The following is a 16,541-nucleotide window of genomic DNA, read 5'->3' as shown; positions in this document are numbered from 1 at the left end:
CACAATGGCAACATTCAACAATTAGACCTAACATCTGCCAAATACTTTCACTTCACATTTAATGATTTGAGACCTAAATACTATATACAGGAAGACTTTACCTTTTCTTTTCCTGCTCAGATAACATGGATCAGTGTCCTAAGAAGCAGGTTTGTATACTGATGATAAATTAAATGAGAAAAACAGAGCAGTGTCTCAGAATTAGTTTTCCTTTCTGTTTTTGTTTCTTCTCTGCTTGTGTATTTCTGTCTAGAACTGATTTATTCTTCCGCCTTCCTGCTTTTCCTAACTTTAAATACACAGTTCCTCGTGTCACTTTAAGTGATTTTACTTCTCTGCTTTAATCTTTATAAGTAAGGAGAGAAACCATTTAAATGAGACATCTATGCTTCTGAAGCTAACTTTAAAATCATGCTAATTAAATATAATGTTTGAAACAGCTGAATCATAAACTGTTTTCTTATAGCTTGACTTCAGTTTTATGAGCACAGATGTAACAGTGGTCATGACCTGTTTTATGTTTAGAGCTCCTTTTAATGAAATTCACATCATGGCTCAAGGTGACAAGATATCGTGGAAATTTTTAATCAGAGAAAGAATGAAGGGCAGAAAGATTCATCATGGGGCTGATTGTCTTAAAGGGCTAAAGTGGATGTATGATGATGATGATGAGATAGCCTTTATTTGTTAGTTGCAATTGCCCACAACCGAGATGACAGACTTTGCCGACCATAAATACAATACAAAAACATCACATTGGGGAGACAGGTCAGTCTAGATAGCGAAAAAAAAAACATTGAAATGTCTAACACAAAAGCATAATCCAGGAATGCACAGATATCAACACACCATAACACAATAAAACACAGACAAGCAACATGGGAGAATATTCCAGTGTGTACAGCTGGATCTGGGACCGCAGCAATCTTCGATTGCGCCTCCAGCTGATCCGCTGTCCACATCAGATGGGAGGTAAGCATGGGAGGAGGCGTTACTGGATTTCTGTGTACCTGCGTCTGTCAGTGTCACCTCAATATTGTTTAGTGGTTTATTCTTTTATTTAGTGGTTTAGTGGTTTAGTAATAATTACAGCTGATTACTTTCTTTTGTCAAATTGAATGTTTTAATTCAATTTTTTCAAATCCAATATGTCTCCTTCAGGTTTAATTAAAGCAGTTGGTGTGTTGCCTGATGGTCCTCTGTATGCAGCTGTAGGTGAAACAGTGATGTTCACTACAACACTGACTCCAACAGAAACACCGTTTCAGTCTGTGATCTGGACTTTTGATGACTCTAAGAATATAATAACCTCAAGTACTGCAAACATAACAGGACCAGAGTATGAAGGCAGGATCATACTCTTCCCATCTACTGGATCTTTGGAGCTCAGGAGTCTCACTCTGAATGACAGTGCGTCATATTCAGTTATCATTTTCCCAGCTGGTGCTACAGCACAGTTTGGGCGTACTACTCTGGCGATATACGGTGAGCAGGTGTTGAAAACTGACAGCATAATTGTTTTTTAAATACAAGTTTACGTTATATTAACATCATATAAACATATCTGTAATTATTAGTACACTTTTATTACGCCAGTACTCACTGTAATCCAATAATTCAGTCTTCCAATACTTTATTTTATTATTAAGATTGTTATATTAAAGGTTTTACAAAGTCTGCTAAAAACACTGTGTGGCTGTAAGAAATTGAATATTTTTATTTAAACGTAGGATTGACTGATATAAAGAACAAGCTGTGGGCCCAACTTTAAGGAAATTTATTTTATAAATTCAATTCAGACTAGAACCAGTTTAACCGAGTAGATATTATCAATTATCAGAATTAAATTATTTAAAGGTTATGACTGATTTACAGCAGTTTCTGATGATAATTCTATAATTGCTACTCTGTCTTTCTATGTTGAGTATATAGTATGATGGAAATCGTTGACATAAACACTGACTCCTCATGGATTAGTTGATGTCAACAATAAAACTATTTTGTTTTTCTTTCACAGATAAAGTCTCCAATGTGTCAGTAACTTCCAGCAGCACAGACTTGGTTGAGTTCAGTGGTTCTGTCTCTCTGTCCTGCTCTGCCTCTGGATCCTCTCTCTCTTTCCTCTGGTTGAACGGCAGCTCTGAGGTTACAGCAAGTGACAGAGTTCAGCTCACTGATGGAGGCTCCAGTCTGACTATAATCACTGTGACCCGCTTTGACCAGGGACCATTCAGGTGTAGTGTGTCCAACCCTGTCAGTACTGGTACCAGTGATCCAGTAAACCTCTCCATCAGCTGTGAGTTACAAAAGTAAATGCTCAGTAATTTATCTGAAAACATCTGGATACAAACATCAGAGAGAGTTGAGAAAGAATATAGATAATAAGAAAAGAAAATATTAGAGAATCCTGTCCCCTCCAACCCTGAACTGCACAAACTAAATGCTCAGTAATGTATCTGAAAGCATCTGGATACAAACAGAAAGATAGGCTTCATACAACGAGAAGGTCTTTTTTTTAATATATTACCCAAGAATCTTTTTTTTTGTGTGGAGTAATATAGTTGTAGTTAATAATTTCACAACGCAACAATAAGATAAACTGAATGCATTATACCTTGAAAGTTTTCATCGAGTTAACGTTAATTTTCTTTGTTCCCTCTACATTTAGACGGTCCAGAACATATGAATTTGATCTTATCTCCATCACAAGGATACTTTGCTGTGGGGTCAGACATCAGCCTCACCTGCTCAGTTGGATCCAGACCTCCTGCCCAGTTTAAGTGGTTTCTGAATGGAGATCAGCTGCCTGATACTGGATCAGAGATCAGACTGATGAATGTTCAGATGAGTCAGAGTGGAAACTACAGCTGTCAAGCCTTTAACGGCAAAACTCTGAGATCTCAAACATCTCAGCCTTCAGCCATCGGTGTGCTGGGTAAGTGTAATTATTAGTCAAAGCGTCTGGACTTCTTTAAGTTGCTTGAAGACGTTTCACCTCTCATCTGAGAAGCTTCTTCAGTTCTAAAGTCAAATGGCCATTTGACCTTAGAACTGAAGAAGCTTCTCGGATGAGAGGTGAAACGTCTTCAAGCAACTTAAAGAAGTCCAGACACTTTTCTTTGCAAGCTCCTTTGACTACGATGACCTGGATGACTGAGAACCTTCACAGACATGTAATTATTAGTCATCAAATAATCTCGGGTAGATAAAATATTGTAAAACACAGACATAGTTCATCACCTACTTTTTTTCTTGTTCTCAGTCTATAATTTTTCCCTGTTAATATTTTTTGGGGCAAATAGAGAAAATATCAGCTTCTTCTGTCAAACCATCAACAAACCTGCCAGTTGAGGGAACCTCTGTCAACTTAACCTGTGAGGCTTCTGGCTCAGTCTTAACCAGAAAATGGATGAAGGATGGCTCAGATCTGACCCCGACTGACAACATGACCCTTTCTGACAATAACAGAGTGTTGACCTTTGACACTGTGACTAGGAAAGACAGTGGAGAATATTTCTGTCAAATCAGCAACCCCATAAGCAGTGATGGAGCTAAATACGTCATGACTGTTAATTGTAAGTAACATCCTGGTCAGTCTACACTTCTTGTTCATTGATATAGTAAAATTATTTCAAATTTTGAATGGTACTACTAATATGATATGTAGTCTAGTAATGCAGAAATGTAAAAGTAATGAACACATTTACTATTTTTGCCTGTTTTTCAGATGGACCAGAAAATGTTCAAATCAAAGGTCCAAATAAGATAAATATCAAAGGCACCTTAAAACTGACCTGCTCTGCTGAATCCACACCGTCTGCCAGATTCACCTGGTTCTTAAATGGGACAGAAGTACTCACCAATTCTGCTGAGTACATTAAAGAAGAGGTTGGATTTTCTGACAGTGCCAACTACATCTGTCAAGCATGGAATAATATAACTGAGAGAACATCATCATCAGTGGTGCAGGGACTGACTGTAACAGGTATGTGCGTGTGTTTATACTCTTAGATGGTACCATTTTATCGTCACTGATTTCTAGAATCGATTCGTTTCCGATTCACAAGGTCCCGAATCGACTCGATCCACGATTCGATTCAATTCGATTCGATTCAATTAAATTCGATTTGAATCTGGGAAATTTTGACAGTCAGAAGTATTATAATTCAGATCAGTACATTTACATATTTTTGTATCTATTAAAAGGAAGCTGACACACGCAAGACTTTATCAAAGGTGTAAGCGTCACATCAGATGCCTTTGTGTCAAAGTAGCTGAAGATAAAACACAGAAAAACATGAAGGTGGTTTTCCTGGCCTTGGATTTTATAAAAATATTCTGCAGTACATCAAAAACGAAAGAAAACCATTAATCAACATATGAACGTTACCTCTGACGTTACAGCGGTTTTATTAGAGACACGGCTAAGCGTTTTGCATTTTGCATAATTTTAAAAAGTTTAAATTTGTTCAGTATTGAACGGCAGAAATTAGGTTTTCTTTTCGGAAGTATGTAAAACGAAAAAAAAAAAAACAGCGGCTGACAGCGCTGTAAACAACAGTAGACTTGTGCGTAACAAGCAAGCGAATAATGCAGAAAACAGATTTTTAGACGGAAACTGTTCTTGAAGTACAGAGAGAGAGAGAGAGAGAGAGAGCTGTGCATGAAGTGTGACTTTATCATGGTGGAAGCAAAACAGTAAAAGTCAGAGTGATTTCATGACGATGTTTCTGTGAAGCGTAGTTTGGATCTTCTTTTGCTGCTGGTTCAGTCAATATTGTTTGGAGAGAGATAAAACTAACAGCTTTAGAATCAGCACAAAAAGGGCGTAAACACAAAGCGCGGACCCGCCGACAGATCAGAATCAGCGAGCTGTCGGCTTTCAGCCCCGACCGTGTCCGTGCAGTTGTTGTGCCAAAAAGTGATTGTCTGCCAGAAAGTGATTGCCGTCCGCGGGAGCGCGCGCAGCCGCTTAAAGCTGCAGCGCCCGTCGGGTGAGAAAGGCGACATCTCACTGATTCTGATCCGCGGGTCCGCGGTGTGTGTTTACGTCCTTGTGCAGAATCCGTGTACCTGCTCTCATTTACTGTCTTAGCTGTTTGGTGGTTGTTGAAATTTTGTGAGGTTTCACCTGAGATTCTGGCGTTTCGGGCAAAATAAATTTATATTAAAAAATCGATTCAGGATTTTAATGAATCGATTTCACGTTATCCAAGCCAGAATCGATTTTAATCGATGAATCGATTATTAAAACCCACCCCAGTACCATTGATAGTTTAATGATGGTCAATTTCATGTAGTTTTCTATGAACTAAATTTTGGAGGTTTATCTTCAGATAATATAACAGTTGTTTCTAATACCGAAATACACTTTAGCAACACATTAATCGTCAGCAAATTGTTAAGAAATTGGTACATCCACCATTTTCACACACACAAGTACTTTTCATGCAACAAGAACATTGCACCAATCAAAGGTCCTCTGATAGTTCTAAAATTATAAAAATCAAATAAAGAAAGACACTATTGGGTAGTTTTGAGATAATAAGACAATTTACTGTCAAAATTTATTTGTTATCTTTATTTATACTTTTCCAGATCAACCATCAGGATGTGCTGCTGGTTGCATCGCTGGAATAGTAATCGCATGTTGTGTCATCTTCGCTGCAGCAGTTGGTGGAGGGTACTACATTTATAAGAAAAAGTAAGTGGAGAATATATTTAAAATAGCACCAGGTGTCAGACCGTGGAGCTGAAGAGAGAAGGGCCCAAAATATGGTACTCTGATGGTCAGTGTTGGGGAGTAACGAAATACATGTACCGCCGTTACCTATTTAGAATACAAAATATGAGTAACTGTATTCCGTTACAGTTACCCTTTAAAAAGGTGGTATTCAGAATACAGTTACTTTGTTGAAATAAATGGATTACACGGCGGTACTTTCCTGTTTCATATTGTCACGGGTCAGGACTGTTTGGGTTTGCTTGACAGCTATGTTCTGTTGTTCCAGGCGGCAGCGTTACGGTTGCCATGGTTACAGGGTGACGCTCTCTCTGCGTGTTTCCTGGGTGAGAGAGCGCTTTTTTGTTGTTGTTGTTGTGCTAAGCTAAAAGGCAGAATGCTACAGGCATGGCCCTAAAGAATGTAGCCTCATGGGCAGTGTAGTCCGTGCCGCAGCAAGAATGGACTGCCATACACGTTATGTGTCTGTGAGCGAGGGAGGGAGAGAAAGGAAAAGTCCGAGCTGTCACGGAGCAAAAACGGGAGCTGAAAGCATGTAAATATAATAATAACCACTGCAGCCAAGAAGAGTGCCTGACGAGCCCATTTGTAAGTAAGCTATTAAGACTCAACTGTACACTGTGTTCGTGTTTTCCTCCGGAAAAAATAAGTTCCGTTGGAGCAGCCTTTCAACGCCTCTCTCTGTCTCTGGCAAGCAAAGTTGACCCAGACAACAAAGTAAAGCTATTTTTCGGCTACCAGCCCGACACGGAACCCACCGTATTAGCCAGAGGTCCCTTTACTACGGTTCGGAGCCGCGGACCTTCAGTAACAGGAATAAATCACAGCAATAGTACATTCACGTAGTTGTAAACAGCACGATAATATATTAAGTAATCCAAAGTATTCAGAATACGTTACTCTCATTGAGTAACGTAACGGAATATGTTACAGAATACATTTTGGGGCATGTATTCAGTATTCTGTAATGGAATACATTTTAAAAGTAACCTTCCCAACACTGCTGATGGTGAAGAGAAGTGAGGGTTATTTACAGTGGACAAAGAAACATATTATGTACAAATCCCAGGCACTGTGGCTCCAGTGGCGATTCCTCCCCGAATCCCACACAGTGCAAATGTCTGTGAAAAGGTGAAAATACAACAGCTCCAAAAATTCCCGTTCCCAGACAGTGTCTCCACTCCCGATTCCTGGCAACACACAAACACACATAGGCTGGCAGGGAAATCAAACACTAGCGAGGCCTTTCATGCACATTAGTCTACGGTTGTACTAACAAGTTCTTAAATAGAGCGCTCTTAACGAGGCCATCAGCTGCAGCTGTTGATGGGTCGCAATCCCTCAGCAATCCAAAACATCCAGGAGTGTGAACCAACATAAACACACACAGGGAGACGGAGGAAAAAGGAGAAAAAAACAACCAAAACACTACATACGGAAAAATAAATATAAGTACATAAATACATGAGCCCTGGGTCCCTAGAACCAGGCCATGACACCAGGAAAGCATTTCTCTTCTTTAATCTACATAAAATATTGTAATCATAGAAAATGTCTAGAATTCAGTGGTACAATTCAACAAATGTTTCATATTCTGCAAAGAGTCACTTGCTAACGTTCTACTTCTGCTGGTCTCGGAGTAATCACGAAGGAGAATCAATTCTTTTCACTGCTTGTTTATGTTAATCGTGCAAAATAAACACTTATTGTAATAAATACTGGGATTTCTTGTTAAATTCAAATATAACTTTAGTGTTGTAGTTTTGTGTTGGATCTTATTGCATGACCACATTTTAATTATGCTTCATTTCAAATATTTAGATTCAACAAAAATCCTCAGAAACAAAATACAGGTAAGTTAGTTTTTTTCTTTTTTAATTCTAAAGTCACCTTACACGTTTGTTATAGCAAAATAAAGAAATTAGAGAATCAAAATCATTGTTTTAATGGATACTTACATGCACTGTTACAAATCTTTGCTTTCTTAGAACAAGAAGAAAATATGTATGAGAACATTTCCATTACAAGAAAATAACAAATATAAACTCAGTGATGACCTTCCCTTTTCAAGGTAAGTTTAACATTTATTATCACTGTTAATTAAGAAGGAACAGTTTTGATAATTGACAAGAATATTTTCTCATTTCTGTAGATTTTTAGAAGTCTTCACCTGCTGCAGACAATTAACGTTATAATCTTTGTTGGTTTGATATCATATAATGTTAAACAAGATGTGTTAAGATGTTTTAACTAATAGATTATTATTCTCCATGTAAAATAAATATTAATACTTTCTCTGTAATAAATATTCTAATATTTGCTACTTTATTTTAAATATATATAAAACAACCAACACATCACAGTTGTGTCTCTTGTTTTTATGTTAACACATGTAATTACATGCATTTGCACATTAATGTTAAAATCTGATTACAGAGTGATGTCCAACGTGTGGACTGAGGCCTCTTGTCAGGACTGCAGGTGTTCCGCAGTGATAACAGAAATTCAGTTTGAAATTATAGTACTTACAGTTACATATCTATTTAAATTTAATTAAAGTGGAAATTTATAAAAAGCTTCAATTAAAACTGATAACAGGAGTTTGTTAGTTTTAGTCGTTACTCTGACCTAAAATTACTCCTCTTTGCGTCGCATTTGCTTTGTATGTGAATCGGTAGCATTAGCAATTTTTAGCCATAAGCCTGTGTTGTTTATGTGTTTTGATTAAAACATTCAATGAAATACATCACTCTTTCATTTGTATTTTGATTAGAGTAAAGATTTAACATTGGGTGGACCGCACAGGATTTTCTGGTTTAAGTGGGCAGCAGTACTCTTGACTTTGGGAATGGCTCTACCTACATGTTATAAAAGGTCTCAATGATTAAATAAAACCGGAATCTGACACTTTTGTTTTATACGCTGCATCATGCTACCCACAAGTGGATTTTCTGTGGTTTTGAGGGCAGGATGCTGAGTAAAGATATTGGGGAAAGCGGTAAAGTTGTATTTTACTGATTATAATATTTAATTGCCCCTGAGGTTTGACAGTAGTTTCTGCAAACTGTAAACCGCTTACTGAAAGTTCAGAATTGGATGTTGCAGTTTTCAGTCTGTCTAAATTTTATATTAGTGATGTAAATCATGCTTCTGTTGTGTTTCAGTTTATCTTTTGTTTTTCAATATGAAACTCCTTGAATAACAGAAGCTTAGCCTAATGTGGAAGTTCTTAAAACTTTGGCAGCAAATTTTTACTGAACCCTTAAATGTATAAAACAAGATGATCGATAGGATTATAAAAGCCACAGAAATGATTCAAAGAAGTGGGCTAATGGTTTTATAGCCACTGATAAGACCTTACAGTGTGCAAAGGATGAAAGTCCAACCATATAAATCAGAGTCAGCCAAATGGGTCACTGTGTTCAACAACTCTCAGGTTACATGTTGTTTTGCATATGTAATGTTTGGGAGTTTTAGGGCGATTCATCAGTACTGGAGAATTATGGATGTGTTATTGGGAGTTTCTCACTTAACAGAAGGCAGTGCATCACGTTTATAGGATTCTTTGTCTCAATCTTGAGGTTGAGACAAAGAATCCTATAAACGTGATGCACTGCCTTTTTGATTTTGCACTGGTGATTTTTGAGAGGTCACTTTAATAATATTTCACAGTGCTCCAACCTCTGACTGTAGTGCATTGTGTTCTTCATCCTGATTGGCTGTCCAGTACAGATTGTGTTCAGTTTGTCAAATTTACATAGATCTTCAATCACTGGGATTGTGACTCTGAAGTGCTGTACTGTTTGTAAGTTTTCTCCCCAACAAGCAGACCAATGTCGACAAAACATTTTGCACCATCAAAGGCACCTGCGGTAGCACCCAAAAGGCAGAGGAAGATTCTAACCATCAGCGTACCATTGATTCATTAATGTTGAATTCTCTCGCAGCTGCTCTTTTCCCATGTTCTGGACCTGAAAACAGGGTTTAGTCTTTGGTTTCATTCTATAATACTGGACTTCTTTTTCTACGAAGGTTTAAACTTTGAGAGTGTTTAAACAAGAGAGAAAAGTGTGAAAATGTTCATGCTTGTCTGAGGAAAGTGTATAAAGTGTGTAGTGAGGGCTTTTACAGCCTTAAAACATCTATAATAATTGTAAAAAATAAAGTTGGCTACTTCGCGGATTTCACCTATCCTGGGTTATTTTTAAAATGTAACTCCCGTGATAAACGAGGGACCACTGTACTTCTTTTTAATCACACAAAAATGAGAAAGGGGAACAAACAGCCACCTACACTGAAACAGAGTATATTACAAAGACCACAGAGTGCAGGAGGCTTAGCACTCGCAGATTTTTTGTTGTTTAACTGGGCATCAAATATAGGGGCATTATTGTCCTGCGTAAAAGAACATGATAATTTATTTTCATGGGTAACACTGGAAAAGTTGTCAGTGAATCGATGCTCCCTGTTGTCCTTGTTGTGTACCAGATTACCCCTGGCAGGACCTATCTCCAGCTTCACCACAAAACCTCTTGTTATTCATTCACTGAAGTTATGGTATCAGCTCAGAAGGCACTTTAAACAGACTGAACTCTCCCTTATTGCATCACAGGTCTCTAGATGTGCAAAGCTGGTAGAGACATACCCTAAAAGACTGGCAGCTGTAATTGCAGCAAAAGGTGGTTCTACAAAGTATTGACTCAGGGGGCTGAATAATTACGCACACCCCACTTTTCAGTTATTTATTTGTAAAAAATGTTTGGAATCATGTATGATTTTCGTTCCACTTCTCACATGTACACCACTTTGTATTGGTCTTTCACGTGGAACTCCAATAAAATTGATTCGTGTTTGTGGCTGTAATGTGACTAAATGTGGAAAAGTTCAAGGGGGCCGAATACTTTTGCAAGCCACTATATATATACATAAAAGTCACTTATTAATAAATAGCTGAAAAAGGAAGAACATGTGCAAAAAGGGTGTAGCTACTGCAGTAAACAGTGTGTTAAGTGGATGAGTTGTACAGAGCGATGGCCACAGGCAGGAATGATTTCCTGTGTCGTTCAGTGGTGCTTTTCGGTAATCTCAGTCTCTCACTGAACGTGCTCCTGTGACTGACCAGCATGTCACGGAGTGGGTGGGAGGTGTTATCCAACATTGTCTTTATCTTGGACAACATCCACCTCTCCGACACCACCTTAAGGGAGTCCAGCTCCATCCCCACAACATTACTGGCCTTACGGATCAGTTTATCAAGTCTGTTGGCATCTGCGACCCTCAGCCTGCTCCCCCAGCATGCAACAGCATAGAGGATTGCACTGGCCACAACAGACTCATAGAAAATCCAAAAAAGATCCATATCAATATCAAAGACACCTTAAATTTGACCTCTATCCAACTGTTCATGTTCATCTATTTTCAATGGTGTTCCGTCCTTTGGGGCATGCCAGCCAAGTGATAGAATCTCTCCAGTAAGTCCTGGAGTCATCCTATTCAAATGCTTATTTCTGTCAAAGCTTATTTCTGCTACTTGTATCCACAACCTCATTCTTTCAGTCACTAGCAAGAGGTTGCGACCATAGATAAGGATAGAAATGCTAAATGACTGGTAAGTCATCACCTTCCTATTCACACTTAGTTCTCTCTTCACCTCAGCAGACCGTACATCGTCTGATTTGGTCTTAATATCATGGTCTCAGACCATTATAAAATGCATTATATCTTTAAATAAAGTATTGTCAAGAGAAATAGAAAGCGGTACCTCTTTAGTTAGAAATATTGTAGTATAATAATATATAAGAAGCTCAAGTTATTCATGTCTATTTATTTAAAAATTATTTTCCATTACCCACTCCTCCATAATGTTTTTAAGATAAGAAAAGATAAGATTTTATTGATCCCATGACAGGGAAATTTTTGCGTTACCTCAGCTCAGGTACAGATATCAGAAGGAAATACAAAAAAGTACAATCAATGAAAAAAGATAATACACTATATACAACGGTAGCATACACAGTATGTGATTATGGATATGGTTGGAAATATGCAAGACATAAACTAGCTTAACATAACTATTGTACCACTACTATTCCTATGTATAGACATGTACACACACACATGTACACACTAAATTGATTTTGTAATCAATGTAAACATCTATCATGCCACCCATATCTTATTTGTACTGCACTACAAACTTCTTAAAGTAGATTTAAAAAGAACAAAGAAGACAAAATGTAATTTGTTAAAAATATAATACTATTGCCTTTAAAGTACTTACTCCCAGAGAGTGAGCTGCAATGCACTCTCTGAGTGCTTCTTATTTTTTATTCATCATAGATGTTGTCAGAATCCCTTACCCAGGACCAATTTGCCTTGGGGGACCCTGCAAGGGCAAATCCCTCAATTCAATTCAATTCAATTCAATTCAATTCAATTCAATTCAATTTATTTATGTAGCACTCTCCACAGGATAAAAACCCCAAAGTGCTTCACAATACTATAAGAACAGATATACATAAAAAACAGCAAAATCAATCTATGAGTCTTGAGCTACTTTTTAAAAGAATAAATACAGTCAAGGCTATGCAATGATGGAGGGAGAGCATTCCACAACCTGGGGGCCACCGCTCTAAAAGGTCTATCTCCTCTGGTCTTAAAACGTGTTCATGGGACTACCGTGGGGTTCTAAAAGATCAGAAATGTAGGCAGGGGCATCACAATTCAAAGCTTTAAAAGTCAGTACCAAGATTTTAAAATGAATTCTAAAATGTACTGGAAGCCAATGTAATGAACGTAAAACTTGTGTAACATGCTCTCTTTTTCGTGTCTTAGCTAAAAGCCTTGCAGCAGTATTCTGGACTAACTGGAGATGGTCAAGATTCCTGACCAAAAGTCCTCTGAAACCTGTGCAATTATGAAATCAAACAAAGAGAGAAATTATTGGAGAGTTTTGAGATGGTGAGACAACTTTGTGTCATCTTTATTTTATCTCTATTTGAACTTCCCCAGACCAATCATCAGAATGTGCTGCAGGTTGTATCGCTGGAATTGTAATCGCATGTTTTGCCATCGTTGCTGTTGCTTGTGGTGTAGGATACTACTTTTATAGAAGAAGGTAGGTGGATAATTTCTGAATGATTTTATTAGTCTCAGAATCTGTGTACTCAGTCCACTTCTAAACACCTTTGGTACATGAGCATAACTTATCAATGTTATATGTAATTAATTTAACATCATATCATTTCATGAAATAAGTATACAAGTATTTCAGTGCACTTTTTGTTTGAACAAACAAGTCTTTTATCATTTGTCATTAAGATTGGCTTTAAATAAATGTAAATGTTTAGTGTTACAGTTTTGTGTAACTTTGAGGACAGATTTTGATAATGCCTCATTTATTATATTTAGAACCAACAAAAATCCACAGACACATAATACAGGTGAGTAATATTTTAATATACATTTAACTTGTACATTTTTAATAGCAAAATAAAGAAAGTATAAATAAAATTACTGTATCAAAATCTGTTTTTTGACAAGGAGAACATGTGTATGAGAACAGTTCCCCATGTGACAAGACAAGTTGAACTGTATTTCTATGTTAAGGTAAGTATTAAATTCACTGTTGTGCTTTATTAAGAAAGAATATACATTATACTTATACAATAAAGAAAAGAGTGAAAGATTTTTTCTCTGTATAAAAATCTGTCATTTTTCCATTAGTGTTAAAAGCTAATGCCCACTTGCATGCAGTTTATAAAGTGTTTTGTTTACTAGAAAAAATTGTCTGTTTTCTTGTATTGCAGATGAAACATTTGTGAAGTCTCTATCTGCTCCAGGAAGACAAAAGTTATTGTTTTTGTTAGTTTGTTGGTTATAATATTTTTGGGAGGTCATTATGAAAATATTTTAACAGGACATATGAAGATTGTTTATAAATTATTAGCCTACAACAATAAATATGAAGGTTTTCTCTAAGTTTGAATTTTTTAAGTTGCTACTATTTTGATATAGGTTCTCTGTCTGTAGCCCCTTATTGATCATTAAATGTAAAATAAATACAACCAATACACAGAAATTGTAGCCCTTGCTCTTACATCAGTTTATCACTCATAAATGTGGTCCTGTATGTTTTAATGCTGAACTCGATCTACATGTTGTAAAAATCTGGATGATTACAGAAAGCCTTCAAAGGTTTTGCAGGCCTTGTGCTGTCTGAAGACACTGAGAAAAGCAGTACTGTCAAGTTTTATCCTGAATATTTAACTGCCCCTGAGGTTTCTGGAGTGGTGCAGCAGATTACTTAATGTTCCAAGGATATTGTTAAAAATGGGATCCAAGTCATCTTCTTCTTCTCTACTCTTCTTCTAGCTGCTGTCTTTCAAGTCAAGTATCTGCTTCCATCTCACCCTATCTCTAGTCTCATTTTATCCCTTTGGTCAATATTTCGGTACATGTACAGGACATACAAGAGAATCAAACTGCTGTCGGTGGAAATGGTTGCATTAATGTGCCGAAGATTTTCAGCATCATTAAAAGAATAGAATGTATCTTGTGTGTGAGAGTGTGTTGGGGGGTAGGGGAATAGGGGGAAGGTAGTAAAGAGTTCAGTCTTCTGACAGTCTCGTGAATGGAGCTATTCAAGAGTTTAGTGGAGTGGAGGAGAGATTAGGCCTTCTTGGCCACAGCAGCACAGTAGATGTTCAGTTGGGTATGCTGGGAATAACTTTTCCTGAAATCTGCCATAATCTCTTTGGTCTTTTCCACATTCAGGAAAAGGTGTTATTCTTGGAACCTACAAGTTAAAGTTTTCATTCCGAAGTGTCAGAGTTTTTCTATCAGTTGCTGCAGAATGATTGTGTTGAATGCTGAACTGAAATCTACAGTTCTTATGAACTTTGGGTCAAATGATATTTGTTTGACCATGTTAGATTTACAATGAAACAAAAAGTTGGAAAAAAAAAATACAACAATACTGGTAGAAAAAAGTTTTTTTTTCCAAATCAGGTAAACCCCTTAATTGTATTATCACTCTTAACATTGTGTTGGCAGCAGCACTACTACACCAAACAAAATAAGGTTTCTCACAAACTCTCACAAACTAAGCAAGTGGCCTAAAGCCCAAAGATATAAAGGTCCTCTAATTTTCCGATTTTAAATTCACCTGAAACTGAGGTTGTTTTACTCTAAAAACCCTAAAAACTCATAAAAAAAACATGGTGCCTAGCCAGTTACTTACTTTGGATGGCATCGCCTTGGCCTCCAGGAGAGTTTTCTTTTTTTGTTTTTGTACATCTCTACTAATGCATAACACATTCTGTACAAAAGAGTTTGAAAACTGGATTTTAAAAAAACTATAGTAAATGTAATGAAATTTAATACATTTAGGTCTTATTGATGACCAATATAAAGACCAGGCTGGAGGCACCACAGAGTTTGGATTCTCTGTAAACAAAGCTTAAACTAAGTTCTAAATTTAATATATGACATTATTGAGTCATTTAATCTGAGTAGATATTCAACATGATATCAGAGAAATGATTGAAAAAATTTTTAGCGGTCTTTTACTGCAACTTTTAAGCTTTTTTATTTAAATTATAGTTCTACTTTGTGTTTTTAAACTAAATATAATATAATACAAACCTCTGACAAAAGCCTCAACTCCTCAGCTTGACATAATTTAGATGGACGTCAATGAAATATGTTAATGTTTATCTTCAGCCTCGTTGTTAGCTGATATCAACGATGAAACCATTTTACCACTTCTTTTACAGAGTCACTCTGCCCCTTCAACTTTCCTCTGATTGAGCGGTTACAGTCATTTAGGAACTTAGACTCCATTAAAACTCGGATGGCTGACAACTTCCTCCAGTTTTAATGATCAAAAAACTGAAGTCCTTGTTTGTTCCCCTGACAGATTTATGCCTAAGGTAATGGTAAATGGACTGGTTCTTATATAGCGCTTTTCTACTCTGTCTGAGCACTCAAAGCGCTTACACAACCAATCACTTCTTCTAAGCTTAGTGCTAATTATCTAACATTCATACACATTGGATGGATGCATCAGAGAGCAACATGGGGTTAGTGTCTTGCCCAAGGATATTTGACGTGCAGACTGGAGCAGCCTGGGATCGAACCACCGACCTTCTGGCTAGTGGCTGACCTGCTCTGCCACCTGAGCTACAGCTACCCCAAAGCTCTGGGTTTTATTGTAACATTTCACTAAAGTGTCTCTCAATAACGTCCCTGGGGTAACTTTTGACTCTGCTCTCAGTTTAGATGTTTTATTCGAATGTCTGGTTCAGTCTTAGTCAGTCTCTTTTATCACTTGAGAAATATTGCCAAGTTAAGTCCCATTGTGTCACACTTTGAACTAGAGATTGTTATTCATGTATTTAATTCACTGTTCATTGGTCTAAGCAAAAACTCCCTGGGACGTCTACAGGTTGTTGAGTTTCCAACAGTGCTGAGAGGCTTCTGACAAAATCTTCTAAGTACTTTCATGTCATACATTTGCCAATCCAGCTCCATTGGATACCTCAAAATTTGGGACAGGGGCATCAAAATGTTGAAGATCTGAGCGGTACTAAAAGAAAATGCTTGTGGAACATCAATGACATAATTGAGTATAAAAACATCATCTTAGAGAGACAAACTTATTTAAAGTAACGATGGGCAGACGTTAATTAATTTGAAAAAACTGTGACTGAAAATTGCTGAACATCATTCAGTAAAACCGCCTTCTTCTCTGGGCCAAAGCACTTTAAAACTGGCTTCATAAATGCTGAAAGGTGTA

The 16,541-nt window shown here is 37.1% G+C and overlaps 1 protein-coding gene and 1 long non-coding RNA gene across 2 annotated transcripts; both read left to right on the top strand.

The window, feature by feature from the left end:
* The first annotated feature begins 878 nt into the window (after nucleotides 1-878).
* On the top strand, nucleotides 879-8,417 carry LOC120442722 (carcinoembryonic antigen-related cell adhesion molecule 5-like). Its single transcript, XM_039619863.1, has 9 exons — nucleotides 879-972; nucleotides 1,333-1,485; nucleotides 2,018-2,296; nucleotides 2,669-2,935; nucleotides 3,303-3,575; nucleotides 3,728-3,985; nucleotides 7,565-7,596; nucleotides 7,732-7,814; nucleotides 8,180-8,417. Exons 1-9 carry the CDS (start codon nucleotides 879-881, stop codon nucleotides 8,298-8,300), a joined length of 1,560 nt encoding a protein of 519 aa, XP_039475797.1. The 3' UTR covers nucleotides 8,301-8,417.
* Nucleotides 8,418-12,615: 4,198 nt separating this feature from the next.
* LOC120442657 lies at nucleotides 12,616-13,816 on the top strand. The gene is made up of 4 exons (XR_005614835.1): nucleotides 12,616-12,860; nucleotides 13,154-13,185; nucleotides 13,286-13,351; nucleotides 13,552-13,816. It is a non-coding gene; the product is annotated as an uncharacterized LOC120442657 (long non-coding RNA).
* Nucleotides 13,817-16,541: the final 2,725 nt, after the last annotated feature.

This window comes from Oreochromis aureus, linkage group 11, assembly GCF_013358895.1.
Source record: "Oreochromis aureus strain Israel breed Guangdong linkage group 11, ZZ_aureus, whole genome shotgun sequence".
Classification (NCBI taxonomy): Eukaryota; Metazoa; Chordata; class Actinopteri; order Cichliformes; family Cichlidae; genus Oreochromis; species Oreochromis aureus.
The sequence above is the reverse complement of the archived record's forward strand: the minus strand, read 5'-3'. Positions and strand labels throughout refer to the sequence as shown.